At 60.7% G+C, this 21,087-nt stretch overlaps 1 protein-coding gene across 1 annotated transcript; it reads right to left on the bottom strand.

Moving 5' to 3' along the window:
- Positions 1-4,485: 4,485 nt before the first annotated feature.
- Positions 4,486-19,081, bottom strand: LOC116184426 (cAMP-dependent protein kinase inhibitor beta-like). The gene is made up of 5 exons (XM_031506769.2): positions 18,765-19,081; positions 6,668-6,873; positions 5,502-5,605; positions 5,130-5,281; positions 4,486-4,600 (listed from the first exon to the last, which is right to left on the bottom strand). Exons 4-5 carry the CDS (start codon positions 5,272-5,274, stop codon positions 4,518-4,520), a joined length of 228 nt encoding a protein of 75 aa, XP_031362629.1. The 5' UTR covers positions 5,275-5,281; positions 5,502-5,605; positions 6,668-6,873; positions 18,765-19,081; the 3' UTR covers positions 4,486-4,517.
- Between the last annotated feature and the right edge of the window lie 2,006 nt (positions 19,082-21,087).

Genomic DNA, 21,087 nt, shown 5'->3' with positions numbered 1-21,087 from the left:
GCCGTGGGCTCCGGTGTCCCCTGGAGCCCCGGGGACGGTGCCCGCTCCTGCCCCCACCCCGGGCCGCGGAGGGACCCAGCTGGGGGCTCAGGTGTCCCTGAGCCCGGTGCTGCAGCGTGTCCCCTTGCCTTGGGGACTTGGGGGTCACAGGCACCAGGGCCAGGAGGGACCGGGGACACTTTCTCCCTGTCTCTGGCCTCTGTGTGACATCGCAGACACCCAAAAATAGCCAGAGCTCGTGTTCGGCGTCCTCCTGCTGGCACTGCCACCGAGCAGGACCCCTCACCTCGTGCCCTGGGGGCACAGGACTCGTCCCGTGGGATGCGTGTCCCTGTCCCGCCTGGGACACGGGCAGGGCGCTGCTCGCCAGGGTCACAGGGACAAATCATTCCCCAGGGACACAGAGCCCCCACGGCCGGGGGGACACCGAGGGCAAGGACTGTCCTCTGTCCCCTCACCTGGGTGGCAGTGCCCCAGACCCGCACTGTCCTGTCCCCTTTACACAACGGGACCAGGAGATGGGGACATTGACAGGAACAGCTGCCCTGGCACGGGGACACCCCAATATAGGGACACCCGGGCACAGGGACACCCGGGCACAGGGACACCCCAATATAGGGACACCCGGGCACGGGGACACCCACTGACAGCGACACCCGGGCACAGGGACACCCGGGCATAGGGACACCCCAATATAGGGACACCCTGGCACGGGGACACCCCAATATAGGGACACCCGGGCACGGGGATACCCACTGACAGCGACACCCGGGCACGGGGACACCCGGGCACAGGGACACCCCAATATAGGGACACCCGGGCACGGGGACACCCCAATATAGGGACACCTGGGCACAGGGACACCCGGGCACGGGGACACCTGGGAACAGGGACACCCCAGTATAGGGACAGCCATTGACAGGTTCACACACTGACAGGGACACACACACAGATATCCCTGCACATGCACAGACACATGGATGCACACACCCACACAGATGCACACACACAGATATCCCTGCACATGCACAGACACATGGATGCACACACCCACACAGATGCACACACACAGATATCTCTGCACATGCACACACACATGGGTGCACACACCCACACAGATGCACACACACAGATATCTCTGCACATGCACACACACATGGATGCACACACCCACACAGATGCACACACACACAGAGATACTCCTGCACATGCACAGACACACACAGCGATATCTCTACATGTGCACACACACATGGATGCATGCACACACGCACAGATGTGCACACACAGAGAGAGATGCACACACACACAGATGTCCCTGCACACACACACACACACACACACACACACACACACACGCACACACACACACACACACACACAGATGCATGCACAGGAGCTCATGCCCATAAATGCTCATGTAAAGGAGTGTCTGTGACCACGGATGCACACATGCACACATTGATATCCACTGCACGTGTGCACAGACACCCACACAAATGCACACACACACACACACACAGATATCCCTGCACATGCACACAGATGCACACACACAGCAGTGCCCCTGCACGTGTGCATGGATCCCCATGCACACAGATGCCCATGCATATGGATGCAATGCATGCACACACACACGGATGCACACACACACTTGGGTTCACACACATGGATGCACACACACACGGATACACACCCTCATGGATGCACATTCTCACAGGTGCACACACACATGGGTTCACACACATGGATGCACACACACACACGGATACACACCCTCATGGATGCACATTCTCACAGGTGCACACACACATGGGTTCACACACATGTGGGTGTATATGAAGTCCATACACACAGATGCCATGACCATGGATCACCACGCACACGGATATCCATGCACAGAGGTGCATATGCACATGCATGCCCATGGACACCCACATGCACACGGGTCACACTGATGTGCACGTGCACACCGATGCTCCTGCACATCCACACAGATGCCCACACACATGAATTCCCATCATGGGGGTGCCCATGAACACACACATGGGTGCACACACACAGGGGTGCACACACACATGGGCACACACATGGGTGCACACACACATGGATGCATTCACACACACGGATGCATACACACAAGGATGCACACACACATGGATGCACACACACACGGATGCACACACACACACGGATGCACACACACACGGATGCACACACACACGGATGCACACACAGACAGATGCCCCTGTACAAGGACACACATACATAAATGGATGCACACACTTGGATGCACACGCACAGATCACACTAATGGATGCACACATACACGGATGCACAGACACATGGATGCACACACACACACACACACAGATATGTCCCTGCACACACACACACGGATGCACACATATGGATGTGCACACACAGAGATATGTCCCTGCACATGCACACACACATGGATGTACACATACACGGATGCACACACACACACAGATATCCCTGCACACACACACAAGTGGATGCACACACACACGGATGCACACACACACAGATACCCCTGCACACACACACACGGATGCACACACATGGATGCACACACAAACGGATGCACACACACACATACAGATGCACACACACACACAGCTATGTCCCTGCACACACACACAAATGGATGCACGCACACACACACAAATGGTTGCACACACACACGGATGCACACACACACAGATATCCCTGCACACACACACATGGATGCACACACATGGATGCACACACAAACGGATGCACACACACACATACAGATGCACACACACACATAGCTATGTCCCTGCACACACACACAATTGGATGCACACACACATGGATGTGCACACACACGGATGCACATACACACACAGCTATGTCCCTGCACACACACACAAATGGATGCACACACACATGGATGCACACACACACGGATGCACACACACACGGATGCACACACACACATACAGATGCACACACACACAGCTATGTCCCTGCACACACACACAAATGGATGCACACACACACGGATGTGCACACACACATGGGACTCCATGCCCATGAATGCCCATACAAACGAGTGCCCATGAGCACACAGATGCCCCCACACAGCGATGCCCGTGTGTGGGGGTGCCCATGACCCTGCACATGGATGCACACACGCATGGCAGCCCATGACAATGTAAATGAGTGCGCACGCACAGGGATGCCCACGCACAGGGATGCCCACGCACAGGGATGCCCACGCACTCGGGCTCCCATGCCCACGAATGCCCGTGTAAATGGGCGCCCACGCCCGCGGATGCCCGAACACACGGGTACCCACACCAGGGATGCCCCTGCACGTGCCAGCCCTCCCTCCCGTCCAGGACTGCGCTCCACGCGAGGTGCCCGGGAGCCCGATGGTGGCCGTGGGGTGCTGGGGACGGTGGCCCCGCCCGTGGGGCTCTCCTGGTCCGCGGGGGCGGCCAGAGGGGCCCTGGGCTGGGGATGCCTTCGCTGGTCCCACAGCGACAGCTACAGGTGACCGTCCGGGACGGGATGGGATGGAGGGATGGGACGGGATCAATCCAGCTCCATCTCCAACCACCCTGCCCGGCTCCGGCCAGCGACCCCCAGAGCCGGCAGAGGAGTCCTCCAGTGCCCGGGCAGGAGGGTCCCATCCCGCCCTCTGGCAGAAGCAGAGGGTTTGGGGAGCACGGAAAGCCGCACTCTGTGTCCCCCGCATCCCCAAAGGCCGCAGGACCCGGCTGGCCCCGCCCGGGGCTGCGGGAGAGGATCCGGCGTGGGGACAGTGGGTGACCTGGCTCGGGGGGCTGGGGCTGCTCCAAACAGCATCGCCCTGCTCCCCACCCCCAAACTCACCGGCACCCCATCCCCGGGAGTGGGGACCACGCTGGGGTGCCCTGCTCCCCAGTGGGATCCCTCAGAGACCTGCTGGCAACCCGGGAGCTTTACCTAAGGGCTGGGGGGGTCTCGGGTTGTGTTTCCCCACCTCACCCCCCAAAAACTGGGAGTGGCTCCTGAGTCACCCAGAAGAAAGGTCAGGAGACGAGGTGGTACCCAAAAACATCACAGTGAACACCACACTCAGCAAGAAACACCCGTGGCTGCTCCTGCGGCCAGGAGGGCCCCCCCGGGACCCCCCCCGCGCTCGGCTCCGCCAAATGCCCCAGAAGAAAAATATTCCTCCCCCCGGGGAGGCCAAAACACCCCCTCCCCCCGAGTCCTGGCCCAGGGCGTGGGTGGGAGTCGCCCCTTGGTCACGGCAGGTCCCCTCCGTGTCCCCTCCGCGTCCCCGCCACGCGCGGCTCCCCCATGGCCGGGGGAGCTCCAGGGCCTCGCTGCGGCAGCACCGAGGGGATCCCGGCGGGCTCCGGCGGTGCCAGGAAAGCCGGGCCGGTGCCCCGCGGGCTCCGGCGGTGCCAGGAAAGCCGGGCTGGTGCCCCGCCGCCTCCTCCTTCCTCCGCCGCTCAGCCGTGTCCCCGGCGGGGTTAGGACGTGTCCTTCAGCTCGGGGCTGGGCGGCTGCGGGGAGGGCACCTCCGCTGAGGGCGACTGCATGTCCTGGGCACTGCCTGCCGGGAGAGACGGGAGAGGGCCACGGGATGGGAATCACACAATCATGGAGGCTGGAAAAGTGCTCCGAGAGCATCGAGTCAACCCTGTGCCCGATAACCCCTTGTCCTCAGCCCAGTGACCAGGGATGGGCACTCCAAACCTCCCTGGGCAGTTCCAATGCCTGACCACCCTTTCCATAGAGAAATGTCCCCCCATATCCAACCTGGACCTTCCATGGCCGTTCCCTCTCCTCCTGTCCCTGTTCCTGGAGCAGAGCCCGACCCCCCGGCTGTCCCCTCCTGTCAGGAGCTGTGAGAGCCACAAGGTCCCCCTGAGCCTCCTTTTCTCCAGGCTGAGCCCCTTCCCAGCTCCCTCAGGGATTCTCCAGCCCCTTCCCAGCTCCCTCAGCCTCTCCTGGGGCTCCAGCTCTGTTCCCTTCCCTGGACACGGTCCAGCCCCTCAGTGTCCTTGTCCCTAAGAACGGGATGAACTCGGGAACCCCGGTCCCGGCTCACCCCACATCCCCCCCATCCCCTGGTCACCCACCTGCGCTCAGGGACATCTCGGCCAGTTTGAGGGGCAGGTCGGCGGGGCTGACGCCGGCAGGCGAGCCCAGGATGTCGGGCAGGGCATTGCGCCGGCCCGTCCTGCTGGAGGATGCGAAGTCCAGCACGGGTTCCACCTCGGTCATGCTAACCCTGGGGAGAGATGTCCCCTCTGTCACCCCCGGAGCACAGCGAGCTAAAGGGAGCCGGCTCTGCTCCGGGCCGGGTGCTCCGGTGCCCTCTGCTCCCCCCTGCACTGCCTCTGCCCGACGGGAATGGAGGCAGGGCCACCCTGCTGCCCCGGACCCCGCTGGTCACTGCAGCTGGAGCGAGGCGCTCCCAGGTCCCACTCCCCCAGCCCGGGCAGCCTTACCGGGCAGCCTCCAGCCTGGCCTGGCACCGCCTCTGCCCCGTGCCCGGGGGAGGGACACCGCGGGGGACAGGGATCCGTCCTGGCTGCGGCCCCTCGGCTCTGACCTGCGGGAGGCAGAGCAGGGGTCACCAATGGGGCCGGGGGACACGGAGCAGGGAGCGAGTCTGGGGGGAAACCAGAATGTGTCCCCAGGGGAGCACCCACAGCACCCTGAGCCTCGTCCGTGGGGGTGGGTGGGGATGGAGGGATGGATGGATGGATGATGGATGGATGGATGGATGGATGATGGATGGATGGATGATGGATGGATGATGGATGGAAGATGGATGGATGGAAGATGGATGGATGGATGATGGATGGATGGATGATGGATGGATGATGGATGGATGATGGATGGATGGATGATGGATGGGTGGATGGATGGATGGATGGATGGATGGATGGATGATGGATGGATGGATGGATGATGGACAGATGGATGGATGGATGGATGGATGGATGGATGGATGGATGGATGATGGATGGATGGATGAATGGATGGATGATGGATGGAAGATGGAAGGATGGATGGATGATGGATGGATGGATGGATGGACGGATGGATGATGGACGGATGGATGATGGACGGATGGATGATGGATGGGGATGCAGAGGTAAAATGGAGGGAGGCCGAGCCAGCACTGCCAGGGAACTTCATGGAGTCCCCAACCTGGGGACAGCCTGTCTCCCTTGGAGAACGGCTCTTGCTGAGCCAGGCAGGCAGCAGCAATGGTGGCGTGCCCTGGGTGGGTGGGGGCACTCCTGGGAAGCCTCAAGAACCAGGAAAATCCAACTGCCATGGAGCCATGTAGTTTCCCGTGCTGCTGTGACCTTCTCGAGGTGTTTGCTCAGCTCTGGAAACACTCTGAGCTTTTGCCATGGGAGGTGGGAGTGGCACAGGGGTGGGGGATGGCACAGGGGTGGCACAAGGGTGACAAAGGGGTGGCACAGAGGTGGCACATGACTTGGCAAGGACAAGGAACCCCCCCCCACCATCCCCTCCACCCCCCTCAGAGCACAGGGACCCCAGACCACCACCCCAGCAGCCCCATCCCCTCCGTGCCACATGTTGGTGGAAGCACTGGGACTGCTGTCCCCAAGCTGGTAGCAGTGGGGGGTGAACTCACTGGTGGTCCGCTGGGAATTCCTGCTGGCAGCTAGTTCTGGGAGTCACTGGGAGTCACTGGGAGTCACTGGGAATCCCCGCTGGGAGTCACTGGGAGTCACTGGGGGTCACTGGGAGTCACTGGGAATCCCGCTGGGAGTCACTGCAGGGAGGATGAGCCGAGGTCCTTGGGTGCAGGCTCTGTGTGCACGGGAGGGGTGGCCACAGCTGCGGGGAGGGGGAGAAAGAAATGATTAACCCGGGAGGTGATTAGTGATTTGTTAATTAGTGATCAGTGCTGGGGTGGCTGTGCCATGAGGGGCAGGACCGGGGTGCTGCTCAGGGGGGAAACTGAGGCACGGGCCGGGCTGGCAGTGACAAAGGCAGGGGTGGGGACAAAGGTTCCCTGTACACCTGCGCGGCCATTGTCCGCAGGAGCCACCTGCACTGCTCCAGCACAGGCGTGTGCATTGTCACACGTGTGTGCATTGTCACACGTCTGTGCATTGTCACAGGCGTGTTCATTGGCACAGGCGTGTGCATTGTCACAGGCGTGTGCATTGTCACAGGCATGTGCATTGTTGTATGTGTGTGCATTGTCACAGGTGTGTGCATTGTCACACGTGTGTGCATTGTCACACGTGTGTGCATTGTCACAGGCATGTGCATTGTCATATGTGTGTGCATTGTCACACGTGTGTGCATTGTCACAGGCGTGTGCATTGTCATAGGTGTGTGCATTGTCACAGGCGTGTGCATTGTCACACGTGTGTGCATTGTCACACGTGTGTGCATTGTCACAGGCGTGTGCATTGGCACAGGCATGTGCATTGTCACAGGCGTGTGCATTGTCACAGGCATGTGCATTGTTGTATGTGTGTGCATTGTCACAGGCGTGTGCATTGTCACACGTGTGTGCATTGTCACAGGCATGTGCATTGTTGTATGTGTGTGCATTGTCACAGGCGTGTGCATTGTCATAGGTGTGTGCATTGTCACAGGCGTGTGCATTGTCACAGGTGTGTGCGTGTACATTATCACAGGTGTGTGAAGAATTGTCACATGTGTGTGCATTGTCATGTGTGTGTGCAGTATCACAGGTGTGTATAGTGTGACATGTGTGTGAATTTTCACAGGTATGTGCAGTGTCACATGTGTGCTGTGTCACAGGTATGAATTGTCACAGGTGTGTGCATTGTCACAGGTGTGCAGTGTCACAGGTGTGTGCATTGTCACAGGTGTGTGCATTGTCAAAGGTGTGCAGTGTCACAGGTGTGTGCAGTGTCACGTGTGTGTGAATTGTCACGAGTGTGAATTGTCACATGTGTGTGAATTGTCACGTGTGTTTGCATTGTCACAGGCGTGCAGTGTCACAGGTTTGTGCAGTGTCACGTATGTGTGAATTGTCACATGTGTGTGAATTGTCACGTGTGTTCGCATTGTCACAGGTGTGTGTGTATATGTGTGTCACCTCTGGCTGGGCTGTTCCATGTGGCTGTACAGGTGTGTGCATGTGTGACATTCCCCGTCACCTGTGTGCATGTGTGGCACCCCATGACACACTGTGGCACCCCCTGACATGTCTGTGTGACAGTGTGGCACTCCTTGTCACACATCTGTGCATGTGTGGCACTCCCTGGCAGTCTGTGCCCGTGTGACACCCCTTGCCACACTATGTCTGTCACTGTGTCTGCACACGTGGAACTCCCTGTCACACCTATGTGACAGTGTGGCACTCTTTGTCACACCTATGTGCATGTGAGGCACCCTTTGTCACACATCTGTGCATGTGTGGCACTCCTTGTCACACATCTGTGCATGTGTGGCACCCTTTGTCACACATCTGTGCATGTGTGGCACTCCGTGGCAGTCTGTGACCGTGTGACACCCCCTGCCACGCCGTGTGACACCCCGTGTCACTGTGTCTGCACATGTGGCACCCCCTGACACATCTATGTGACAGTGTGGCACCCTTTGTCGCACATCTGTGCATGTGTGGCACTCCTTGTCACACATCTGTGCATGTGTGGCACCCTTTGTCACACATCTGTGCATGTCTGGCACTCCGTGGCAGTCTGTGCCCGTGTGACACCCCCGTCACTGTGTGTGCACGCGTGGCACGCCCAGGCTGGCAGTGCCACAGCCGTGTCACTCCTGTCCCAGAGCTCGTCCCACCCCGCACCCGCTCCAGGTGCCGTCCCTCACCCCTCAGCTGGCACCGCCCGTGCCAAGCAGCGCCCGCGGAGCCCCGAGCCTGGCACGGGACACGTGTGACATCCCCGGGTGTCCCCGGGTGTTTGGGCACACACCGCCGCGTGTGGCGGTGGGAGCACACGGCACGCGCGTTCCGGAGGGTTCCGTGGGATTTCGGGAGAGATCCTGCAGGAAAGGGCTGTGCAGGAGCCCCGGGAGGGGCTGAGCAGCCGCGGGGACGTGGCACCTGGCGCCAGGCTGGGCACACGGCTGGCGGCCGAGGGAGCGGCCGCACGCCGCCGCGGGGCTCCGCGCTGAAGGATTTGGTGATTCCATGTGGATCCCTGTGAACCCCGGTGCCAAGGTCACACACACGTGTGCACACGCACGCGCACTGACACACACACACACACAGATCACATACACACACTCACATACTCTCACGCACATGTGCATGCTCAGACACTCTCACACACTAACACTCTCACACACGTGTGCACACATGTGCACACATTCACATGTGCACACTCACTGTCATGCTCTCACACACACTTACATATATGCACACACACACTCTCACACAGACGTGCACAAGCACACACAGACACACACAGACTCACACCATCACACACACATGTGCACATTCACACACACACTCACTGCCACACACTCACTCTCACACACACGTGTGCACACTCGCACACACAGAGACACACACGTGCGCATTCACACACACACTCACATAAACACTCACACTCATGTGTGCACACTCGCACACACACAGACACACTCACATACACGATCACACTCACACATGTGTGCACACTCGCACACACACAGACACACTCACATACACACACTCTTGCACACACACAGACACACACTCACATACACACTCACACTCTCACACATGTGTGCACACACACACACACACAGACACACACTCACATACACACACTCTTGCACACACAGACACACACTCACATACACACACTCACACATGTGTGCACACTCGCACACACACACACAGACACACACTAACATACACATTCACACTCTCACACATGTGTGCACACTCACACACACACACACAGACACACACTCACATACACACTCACACATGTGCACACGCACACACACAGACACACACTCACATACACACTCACACTCGCACACACTCACTCACACTCGGGTCTCGCACGCCCCAGCCCAGCCGCAGCCCCAGGCCGGCTCAAAGCTCCTTCCCGGCCCGGCGGCTCCCGCTGCCCCGGGCCGGGGGTGATGGGTCCGGGACCCGCTGGATCCCGCGGGGATCGGGATGTACTGGATCCTGTGGGGATCGGGACCCGCTGGATCCCATGGGGATCGGGATGTACTGGATCCCGTGGGGATCGGGACCCGCTGGATCCCGCGGGGATCGGCCCCAGGACCCGCTGGATCCCGCGGGGATCGGGATGTACTGGATCCCGTGGGGATCGGGACCCGCTGGATCCCATGGGGCTCGGGATGTACTGGATCCTGCGGGGATCGGGACCCGCTGGATCCCGCGGGGATCGGCCCGGGACACGCTGGATCCCACCGGGGATTGGCCTGGGACAGCTGGATCCCGTGGGGATCGGGACCCGCTGGATCCCGCGGGGATCGGGATGTACTGGATCCCGCGGGGATCGGGATGTACTGGATCCCGCGGGGATCAGGACCCGCTGGATCCCGCGAGGATTGGGACCCGCTGGATCCCGCGGGGATCGGGATGTGCTGGATCCCGCGGGGATCGGGATGTGCTGGATCCCGCGGGGATCGGGGCCCGCTGGATCCCGCCGCTCGCAGGGATGGGGACGGGGCTGGCCCCGCGGGCTCCCCCCGCTCCGACGGCCACACCAGGGACCAGGGCGCTGCTGCTGCCCGGGGACAGACCCGGGGCTGGCGCTGCCCTGAGCTCTCCGGGTGCAGCACCGCGGTCCCAGAGCCCATCGGGCCGTCCCTGCACCCCCGGGGACAATGTCCGAGCCACCAACACCTGCCCCACGCCATCACCTCCCGGTCCCACAGGCAATTCCAGCCCAAACGGGGCAAATCCCACTGGATAAACCCGGTGAGCGAGGATTTCCCCCTCTAAGCAGGGACAGTTTTGGTGGCTTAACGTGGTCTCAGCCTAAAAAAGCTCCTGCAGTCACATGGGAGGTCCTCGGGGTGCTGGCTCCTGCTTTAATGCCCCTAATGGGATAGAGGAGGGCAGAAATAAACCTTAATCCCTGCTGGAAATAGGCTGGGAAGGTGCTGGGAGAGGTGGAGGGAGGAGATGGACTGGGATGTGTTCCTTGGTCCGGGAATAGCAGAGCCCTGGAGGAGGGGAGGAAGGTGCTGAAGAGGCAGGGAAAGGTGAGACCCACCTGGAGATGGAGCAGAGGAACCCAGGCCAGGGTAAAACACACCCATGATCCCCTCAGCATCGCTGTTCCCCTCCAACACAACTTTTTGGGGATGCTGGGGGTGGTAGGGACCCCAAACTGCACCTGGAGCCTGGGGACCACCACGGACACACAACAGCTTTGCCAAACACACTCCCCCCACCAGAGACAACAAATCAGGAATGCTCCAGGAATGCAGGACCTGGGAAGTGTTACAGGAATCTTGAGGATTCATTTAACCACAAGGATTTGCTTCTTCATCTTCTGAGTTGTTAGTGGGTCATGAGCTCCTCTGGAAGGGGGTTTGGGGCATTGAATGATCTTGGCTTTCTCTCTCTGAGGGTTCCTCCTGCTTGTTTAATTCAACATTTTATGGGACCTGTGCTGGGAATGCTGCAGCCTCCAAAAATCCACCAGCAACCCTTCAACGCTGATGAACACGATAAAAAATGGGAAGGATTTAGCCAGATGAAACTGTAAAATTGGGTGGAATTGAAAGAGATGCCCCAGGTCAGAAGGGAATGGGAACATCATCCAGGAAAATGAGCCAGGAGTCCACACGGGAGGGAAATCCAATGGGGTTGGCTTAACCAGAGCCCGACAGGCAGCAGACAGCCCGAGCAGCCCGGAGCCGGGAGCAGCAGATGGCAATAATTAAACACAGGATAAAATCTGGAGAGCTGGGAGCTCTCTGGGGAGGCAGCAGGTTCTGCTCCTCTCCAGGGAAGTGGCTGCAGGCTGCTGGAGCCCTGGGGACCCTGAGGTGGGAACGGGTGTGTCTCCTGCCCAGGGACAGCTCCAGGAGCCCAGGGAGAGGGAAGGAGGGGGATAAAAACTGTCCTGAGCCGCTGGGAAAGGGGGAAAAAGCTGCAGGAATGTGGGCTGGGGCAGGAATATTGAACATGGAGGTGCAGAATGACTTTTGGAACAGGTTTTGCTCCACACGAGGAAGTGTCTGGAGAGGATGATCCGTCCTGGCAGGGATGCAGCTTCCAGGACCCATTCCCATGGGATGCTGGCTCCCCCATGCCTGCCCTGGGCAGCAGAACCTCTCCAACCATGTCCTGGCATTTGCATCCCTAAATCCCCAGGATTCCAGGTGGGCCAGGCAGGAATTTGGGCCAGGCAGGAATTTGGGCCAGCTCGGATCTTGCTGGGCACCTTTGGAGTGATGGTGTGAAGTGAGTGCAGGGATACAAGTGAACCTGCATCCTGCTTGGAGCATCAGCAGGGTCTCCCACTGGTTTCCCCCAATTTTTCCTCTGGCTCTTTTCCTCCCCGGCTCCTTCCCAAAGCTCTGAGGAATTGTTCCAGTGGGATTTCTAAGCAGAGGTGACGCTGGCAGCTCCCCAAAGCTCTGGCACCTCCCGGTACCCTCAGGGTTGGCTCTTTCCTAGGATTCCCTTCCCAGCAAAGCCCTGTTCCAAAGGCTTTGGTCAAGTGGCTTCCCTCTCCATGGAGCAGCAGATCCCCCTCGTTGGGATAATTCCACTTCCAGAGGAATTCCCATCACCCTCTAAGCCCCTTCCCATCATGTCTTGCCTTGAGCTCTGACCTTCCTCCTGCTCTTGCACACTCATCCTCACATCCAGACCAGCTTTCCCTCTTCTCCACTGCTCCTGTTTGTGCTTGGATTGTCTCACCCCTGGATTTGGGAAATGCTGAAGGGTCTCTTTGCGCCCTCCATCACCCTCACATCCCTTCCCCTGCTCCCTGCCTGGTCCCCATTGCTGCCCTGCAGATGGACAGGACCAGCTTTGGGCTCAGCCCCATCCCTGCTCACACCCAAATCCTGAATAATTCCACCCAGACATCTCCCTGGATCCCAGGGATCCTTTTAAAGATCAGCCTTCATCCTCTGCTTCCTTTTGCACCATTTGGGGTCTCACTGCCCGGAGCAGCTGTGGCTGTCCCTGGATCCCTGGCAGTGCCCAAGGCCAGGCTGGAACACCTGGGACAGTGGGAGGGGTCCCTGCCAGGGCAGGGGTGGCACTGGATGGGCTTTAAGGTCCTTCCAACCAGGAATTCTTTGATTATTTTTGATTTTTTTTTTTTCCAGCTGTAGGACTTGGAATTTTTATTTCCACACAAAACCTGAGCTGCGTCCCAGCTAATACCAGCCTAGGTGGAGCATAAACCCTTCTCTTCAGGGGCTCAGCTGGGCTTGTGGGATACTGAGACCTAAATTCCTGTTGAAGGCAAGGAGAAGAAGGGCTCTGAAGTGGGACACCGGTAATCTCCATTCCCTGCAATTCCCGGCTTCCAGCAGGGCGATGTGCAGGGGAGGAGGGGTTTGCTGCTGCATCCGCGGAATGGAGCCGCCGGCAGGAGCAGAGGCTGTGCTGTTATTCCGCTGTCACTCGGGGGATGATGGCAGAGTTCAGCTGTGCCTAAAATCCAAGCTGAGTCTGTCCAGACGGGATTTCAGGCTCTCTGTATAACCTGTCCCTTTGGTTTTTAACGCTGGGAACACAAACCAGAGCGAGCCCTGCTCCAGTGTGGGAGTGAACCCAGCTCTTGTGCTCCCGGACATCCAACCCTAAACTGCCCTGAGCAAACCCAAATTGTGCTAACCCAAACCCAGGTGCTCCCAGACCTGGGGGTGCTCACACCACATCCCACATCAGGGCTTGGCTTCCGCAGAGAAAATCCCCTCTGGATCCCTCAGGCCTGGATTGGGCCAGGGAACAGCGCTCCAGAGGCTCAGCAGTCTAATCCTGGCACGTCCCTGCTGAGCTCAGCATCTCCCACGAGTCCACACTGGGATAAAATCGAGGTGTTTTTCCCCTGGGAGCAGCACACAGGGCATCCTGGAAAGATGCTGAAAGCACCAGGCAGACCTGGATGTGGGATTCCCTCTGGAGCACCTGGATTCCAGCCCTGGACAGGCCGGAGTTGCTCTAATTAGAGAGCAAAGCACCAAGGGCTCAGCAGGCAGAGGCACGAAAACATGGGTGACACTGCAGGGCTCCATCCTGCATCCCAAACCTCCAAAAGAGGGCATGGAAAACCTGGAGAACCTCAGCTGTGCTGCCCACAGTGCCCAGAGAGGGAATGGGCGAATCCCAGCTCCTCTTGCCCATCCTCTGAGGCTCCCAGCCCAGCGCACATCCCTGCTTCCACCCCTCCTGCTCTCCCTGGGGAACGTTTCCATCACTTTGTGCTCCTAACGAGGACCTCTGGCTTTTCCCAGCACATGGAGCAGGGTTTGTGGAGGCTGCAAAGGGTGAGCTCCCTGTGCCAGGAGGCACTCGGGGCATGGCAGGGATGGAGCTGCCTGGCAGGAGGGCACCCCTGAGGCAGGGAGCAGCTCCTGGCCAGCTCTGATCCGTGTGCTGGGCAAAGCAGGGGAGGGACAGCGGCTCAGGGACAGCAGCCGGGGTGTGAAAAGCACACAGGAGCACCAGCCAGGTCTGCTCCCTGTGGGAACACGGCAAATCCCCAGGGCTGGCAGCCCTGAATCCCAGTGCCAGCGGAGGGCACAGCTCTGGGATCCTGCCTGGCACCAGCAGGGAGAGACACCCACCCCACGGTGGATCGGGTGGGGATGGGGAGAGGGGAGGGAAAGGAAAGGAAAGGAAAGGAAAGGAAAGGAAAGGAAAGGAAAGGAAAGGAAAGGAAAGGAAAGGAAAGGAAAGGAAAGGAAAGGAAAGGAAAGGAAAGGAAAGGGGAAAGGGAAAGGAAGAAGGAAGGGGAAGGGAAAGGAAGGGAAAGGAAGAAAAAGAAGGGAAAGGAAGGAAGGAAGGGGAAGGAAGGGAAAGGAAGGAAGGGAAAGGAAGGGAGGGATCCCACCCCATCCCAGCCTGTAGGCCATGACCTGTTCCAGAGCTATTCCTATTCCATCCTCCACCCCCATCAGTTAATTCTCTTTAATTAACTGATTAAAGGTAATCAGCTGGAGTGATGGGAGGAGCACAGGAATTCCTGCTGGGGAGTTTGGGTGCCCATCAGGGGCCCTACAAAGGTGCTGGGTGAGCCTCCCTTCCCCACATTCCTCAGCCCCATCTGCTGTGTCCAGGTCCTTTTTGAGTTCCTGGGGGAAACTGTGGCAAGCACATTTCTCCCCCTCTCAGGATTTTTCATAGACATGCACAGAGAGAAATGAAAGAGAAAACAATTTATATTCCTGCTCCTTGATTTTTCATATGTGGAATGTGTTTGGAGAATTGTTTACCTGGGGTGATGCTTGGTTGGATTCTGGGGAGGATTGTTTGAGCTGGTGGCCAATCCAACCCACCTGGGGCTGGACTCTGGAGAGAGGGTCATGAGTTGTGTTAGAGCCAGAGAAAGTAGTGTGTAGTTTTAGTATCCTTGTTTTATATAGTATATTGATGTATTTTAGCATAGTTATAATAAAGAAATAATTCAGCCTTCTGAATTGAGTCAGACATCATCATTTCTTCTCATTGGGTTTGCCTGCATTTACAATAAGTGGCATTCCACATAGGAAAAAAAAGGAGCAGAAATAGGAATTGTTTTTTCTTTCATTTCTCTCTGTGCACGTCTATGAAAAATCCTGAGAGGGAGAGAACTGTGCTCACCACAGGAAACACCATGGCCCCTTTGGCATGAGGGGGATGGGAGCCATCCCCAGCCCCATGAGACAGAGCTGGCACCGGGATAACCCAGCCTGGATAACACAGCCTGGATAGCCCAGCCTGGGTAACCTGGATAGCCCAGCCTGGATATCCTGGATAACCCAGCCTGGATAACCTGGATAGCCCAGCCTGGGTAACCTGGATAGCCCAGCCTGGATAACCTGGATAGTCCAGCCTGGATAGCCCAGCCTGGATATCCTGGATAACCCAGCCTGGATATCACAGCCTGGGTAACCTGGATAACCTGGATAACCCAGCCTGGATATCCAGGGTAGCCCAGCCTGGATAGCCCAGCCTGGATATCCCGGGTAGCCCAGCCTGGATAGCCCAGCCTGGATATCCTGGATAGCCCAGCCTGGATATCCTGGATAACCCAGCCTGGATATCCTGGATAGCCCAGCCTGGATAACCCAGCCTGGATATCCTGGATAGCCCAGCCTGGATAACCCAGCCTGGATATCCCGGGTAGCCCAGCCTGGATATCCCGGGTAGCCCAGCCTGGATATCCTGGATAGCCCAGCCTGGATATCCTGGATAACCCAGTCTGGATAGCCCAGCTCCACTCTGGGAGTCAGGGGAGTCAACAGCAGCTCCGTGGGGAAGGAAGGGATCTAATGAGGGTAATTAGGGTGATTGAGCCCTGGGTAATGGAGCTCCCAGCAGAACCCTCAGTTCCCTGCTCTGACACGCCACAAACTGTAATTTTGCATAATAAAACCGGGTAATTTTGAATAATAAACGTGTCACCCACATCCCCAGCAGTTCCATTCCTCGCCAGGTTCGGGCTCCCTCCTCCCCAAAAGGTTTCTACCTCTGCTCCAGCCTGAGCACCTCGGGTGGGGCTGAGTGACACAACCCGGGGATGGGGACGGGGACACCCGCGTTTCTCCTGGCTGTGGAGCCGTGGGTGGCACCGGGATTGGTGCCAGGGGAAACCCAGGGAGCTGTGGGCTGTCACACGGTGCCAGCTGGGTGCCACCAGGCACATCCCAGGGAGTGCCACGGGCTGGGTGACACCGGAGCTGCTGCACCACGGGAGCCTCACCTCCCTGCACGAGCGAAAAGGTGGCACCTGGAGAGGACCCTGGTGCAGCTGGGGATGGAGGCGGCTCCCAGCCCTGCCAGAGCACTGGGGTAAGTGCAGGTACCCAAAATTCTGGGGAGCAGAGGCAGCTGAAGCTGCCCTGGGAACTCTGGCTCTCCGGGGAGCCCCGGGCATGGCTTCCCCAGCCCTGGGGTGTGGCGGATCCTTCCCGCTGCAGCTCAGCCAAGGGGGAGGTGGAAAACCCCCAGGACACCCAGCTCTGAGGCAGCAACCCCCCCGGCAGTGGGACCTTGCGTGGAGGTGATCCAGATGTTTTCCTGCACCGAGGCTGGGGCACCATCGGGATCCTCCAGCTGTCACCTCCGCCCTGTGACAAACCCCCGGCCCCTGGGAAGCCACCAGGGAGGGGAACAAAGGCCAAGGAAGGAAGAAATCCGTGCAGGTGCTCTGGGATCAGAGGCACAGCTGGAAATCGGGCATGGAGCAGAGCCCGTTCCAATGGCCCAGGGCTGAGCCAGGAGCTGGAATTGTTCATTCCAGGCGCCAGTGGAGCTGGAATTGCCATTCCAGGAGCTGGACTTGGCTGTTCCAGGAGCAGGAATTGCCATTCTAGGAGCCAAAGGAGCTGGAATTGCCATTCCAGGAGCTGGAATTGTCATTCCAGGAGCCAAGGGCAGAGCAGGCCCGGGGTCCCCACCCTGTTCATGGTGCCAGGTCCCCCAAGGTCTGGAGCACCCAGCTGAGCTCCTCCAGCTGCCCCAGGAGCTGAAGCCCGAGGTCTCCTCACAATCAAACTCCCAGGGCCTCCCCAAGAGCACCCCCACTCTGCCTCCCAGCATCCCAGAGCGAGGAGGAACGCTGGGATTCCCTCAGTTTAAAAGAAATGAGAATCTGGCTCTGCCACCACCCTTCCCCTTGCCCATCTCCCGCTTTTTGGGGGGCGATGGTGCTGAGCAGGTGAGGGGTGAGCACAGGGGGACAGTGGGGGCTGTGTCCCTTTGTGACAGCGAGGACTGAGGTGTCCCTTGGCGGACACCCCAAGGTCACGGGCTGGGAGCTTTCGGGGTGAGCACGGGACATCCTGCCTCTGCCACATCCTCGGTGGCACTGCCACCCTGCCAGGGGACAGCAGCCAGCTCCGGGGACCCAAGGGACGCGATCCAAGCATCTGCAGGGGCAACCTGCCAAAACGATGCCCCGAAGGCAGGGAGGAGGGGCTGTCCCCGGGGGAAGCCCTTTCCTCCCGGAGGAAGCACCACAGGAGCTCTCCTGTGTCCCTGCGCGGGGGTGCTCAGCCCGTGCCTGGGGACCCCCGCAGCTCCCCGGGCCCAAATCGCCTGGGAAGCTCCAGCCCGGGGAGCGGAGGGCTGGGGCTGGGCGTGGGGGTGGAAGCGGTAGCTGAGAGGAGGAGAGGGCAGGGGGAAAGGTGGAGGGGGCAGCGGTGACCCAGGACACGCAGGGGGCGGGTGCCAGGGCGCGACAGAGGTGCAACCATGGGGGTTGATCTGAATGCCCACCCTGAGACAGACGAGCCTTGCTCGGTGCCTCAGCACTGCTCCCCCAAATCCTCCCCTGAGCCCCCTGCCCCGGGGGAGGGTGGGCACCGACACCCCAAGCCCTCGAGGGACACCCCACCGCAGCTGCTGCCAACATTCACCCCCCCAAAAACCCATCTGTCCCCGAGGCCACCACCATCCCCTGACCCCCGGGCTCTCCGCCTTCCCAGGGAGGTGCCCGGGGTGGGCACCCAATCTCCAGGGTGGGCACCAATCCCCGCGGTGGGCGCCCGGTCCCTCGCCCCGGGGCACCCTCCGCGGTGGCTCGGGGCCTCGGTGCCACCGCGTCACCTGCGCCCAGCAGCCGCCGGCCGCTCACCTGGTGCCAGCAGCGATCCCGGGGCCGGTGCCGAGGCCGGTGCTGATGGTGGCACCGAAGGTGATGCTGCTGCCGGGCCCGGGGGCGGTGGGATGTCGGTGCCGGGGGCGATGTCGGTGCCGGGGGCGATGCCGGTGCCGCCGTTGATGCTGATCCCGGTGTCAGCGCCGGTGCCGATGGTGATGCCGGTGCCGGTGCCGGTGCCAGCCCGGCTGCCGGGGGAAGGATGCTCCGCGCTCGGCAGGAGCCGCGGGGAAGCCTCCGGCTCCAGGCGGCCCTGGGGCACCCGGGGCCGAGCCGCCGCCGCCGCCGCCCGCCCAGCGCCGCCGCCGCCGCCCGGCCCGGCCCCCGCTCGGCGCGGGGGGGACCCAGCGCCGGCCCCGCCCGCCGCCCCCCCGCTCCCCCGCCGCCGGGGCCGCCCCCCGGGCCCCCGGGCTGCTGTGTCCCCGCGTCCCCCCGCGCCGACACGAGGGGAGGGCTGTGGCATCCCCCGGCCCGAGCTCCGGGTGACTCTGCCCCGCTCGCAGCCCCCAGCCCGGGCGGGGGCTCGCAGCCCGGCGTGGCCCCCGGCCCTGCTCGGGGAAATGGAGAAATCCCCTCCGATTTCCTCTGGATTCGGCTCCCCGGCTGCAGAGCCCCCCGGGGCGGGCGGGTTGAGGGGGCTCTGCTCCCCCACCAGGACAATTTGACCCCAACCCGCACAGCTCCATTTATTGCAGCCAGAATCAATGACAGGCTCCGAATCTTTGGGGGGAAAAAAAATAATTTAAAAAATCCGTGGCTGCACCCGTGTGGCATGCGGTGGGTGGGGGAGGGGGCGGGGGGCTGGGAGACCCTGACTGCGGCTGGCGAATCCAGCGGATCGCGGCACGGCCCCGCTGGGCACAGCCTGGGCGAGGAGCAGATGCCACCGGCTGCTCCTGGCCTGACACCGGTGTCACCTTGAGGGGGGGACACGGCCAGCGCCGAGGGTGTGAGATGGGGTTCTCACCCCCAGCCCCGAGCTGGGTCAGGGCAGCGAGGTGGGGGAGGCAGAGCGGGAATTAAAACCGGAATTCCACCCAGGAGCAGGAGCTACCTCCCAACGCTTCCATCGGCATCCCTGCCACTGGGAGACCCGCGGGGCTGGTGAGAGGCTCCAAAATGTCCCTCCTGGCCCTGAAGGCGGCTGTTCCCATGGCTGGGGGAGCGGGGTGTACTTTGTGAGTGACCCCCAAGGGTGACGGGGTCCCCATCCCTGCAGGGGGACGCTGCTCCCAGCAGGAGCGGGGCTGGGGCGTGATCCCAAATTCCCGGCTCTGGCCAAGCTCCTCTCGCTGCCGATGGCCACTGGTGATGCTCAGCACCTGCAGCGCGGTGTCCATCTGTGCCTTCCCCCAGAGCCCGGTGTCCATCCGTGCCTTCCCCGTATCCCGGTGTCCATCCCTGCCTCCCCCAGAGCCCGGTGTCCATCCCTGCCTTCCACCGGAGCCCGGTGTCCATCCCTGCCTTCCCCGGAGCCCGGTGTCCATCCCTGCCTTCCCGTATCCCGGTGTCCATCCCTCCCCTCCCCTGGAGCCCGGTGTCCATCCTTGCCTTCCCCGGAGTCCGGTGTCCATCCAATCCCTTCCCCCGTATTCCGTGTCCATCCCTGCCTCCCCTGGAGCCCGGTGTCCATCCCTGCCCTCCTTGGAGCCCGGTGTCCATCCCTGCCTTCCACCAGAGCCCGGTGTCCATCCCTGCCTCCCCCGTATCCCGGTGTCCATCCGTGCCTCCCCCGTATCCCGGTGTCCATCCCTGCCTTCCCCGTATCCCGGTGTCCATCCCTGCCTTCCCCGTATCCCGGTGTCCATCCCTGCCTTCCACCAGAGCCCGGTGTCCATCCCTGCCTCCCCCGTATCCCGGTGTCCCTCCCTGCCTCCCCCGTATCCCGTGTCCATCCCATCCCCTCCCCCGTATCCCGGTGTCCCTCCCCGCCTCTCCCGGAGCCCGCGGGCCGCGGGGACACCGCTCTGGCCGCTCCGGTGCCGCCGGCCCGGGACGGGCGGTGCTCCCCGGAGCCCCGCACCCAGCCGGGACAGCCCCGGCTGTGCCAGGGGACAGCGACACGGGCCGGCGCCGCCAGGCCACGGCCGGCGCTCGAGTCCGGTGCCCCCGCACCCCAAAATCTCGGCAGGGCTGCGGCGGGGGGGGACACTGGTGGCCCCGGCCGCTCACGCGTGGGGACGGGCGAGTGGCAGCTCCCCGCGGCGAGCCGAGCCCTCGCCAGCCGCTATTTTTAGCTGCTCACGCTCCGCGTTCTCCTTGACTGTCTCCCCTCTCCGGAGCAGTGTCGGGCCGAGCA

Source organism: Lonchura striata, chromosome 26 (assembly GCF_046129695.1).
Source record: "Lonchura striata isolate bLonStr1 chromosome 26, bLonStr1.mat, whole genome shotgun sequence".
NCBI classification, from domain to species: Eukaryota; Metazoa; Chordata; class Aves; order Passeriformes; family Estrildidae; genus Lonchura; species Lonchura striata.
The sequence above is the reverse complement of the archived record's forward strand: the minus strand, read 5'-3'. Positions and strand labels throughout refer to the sequence as shown.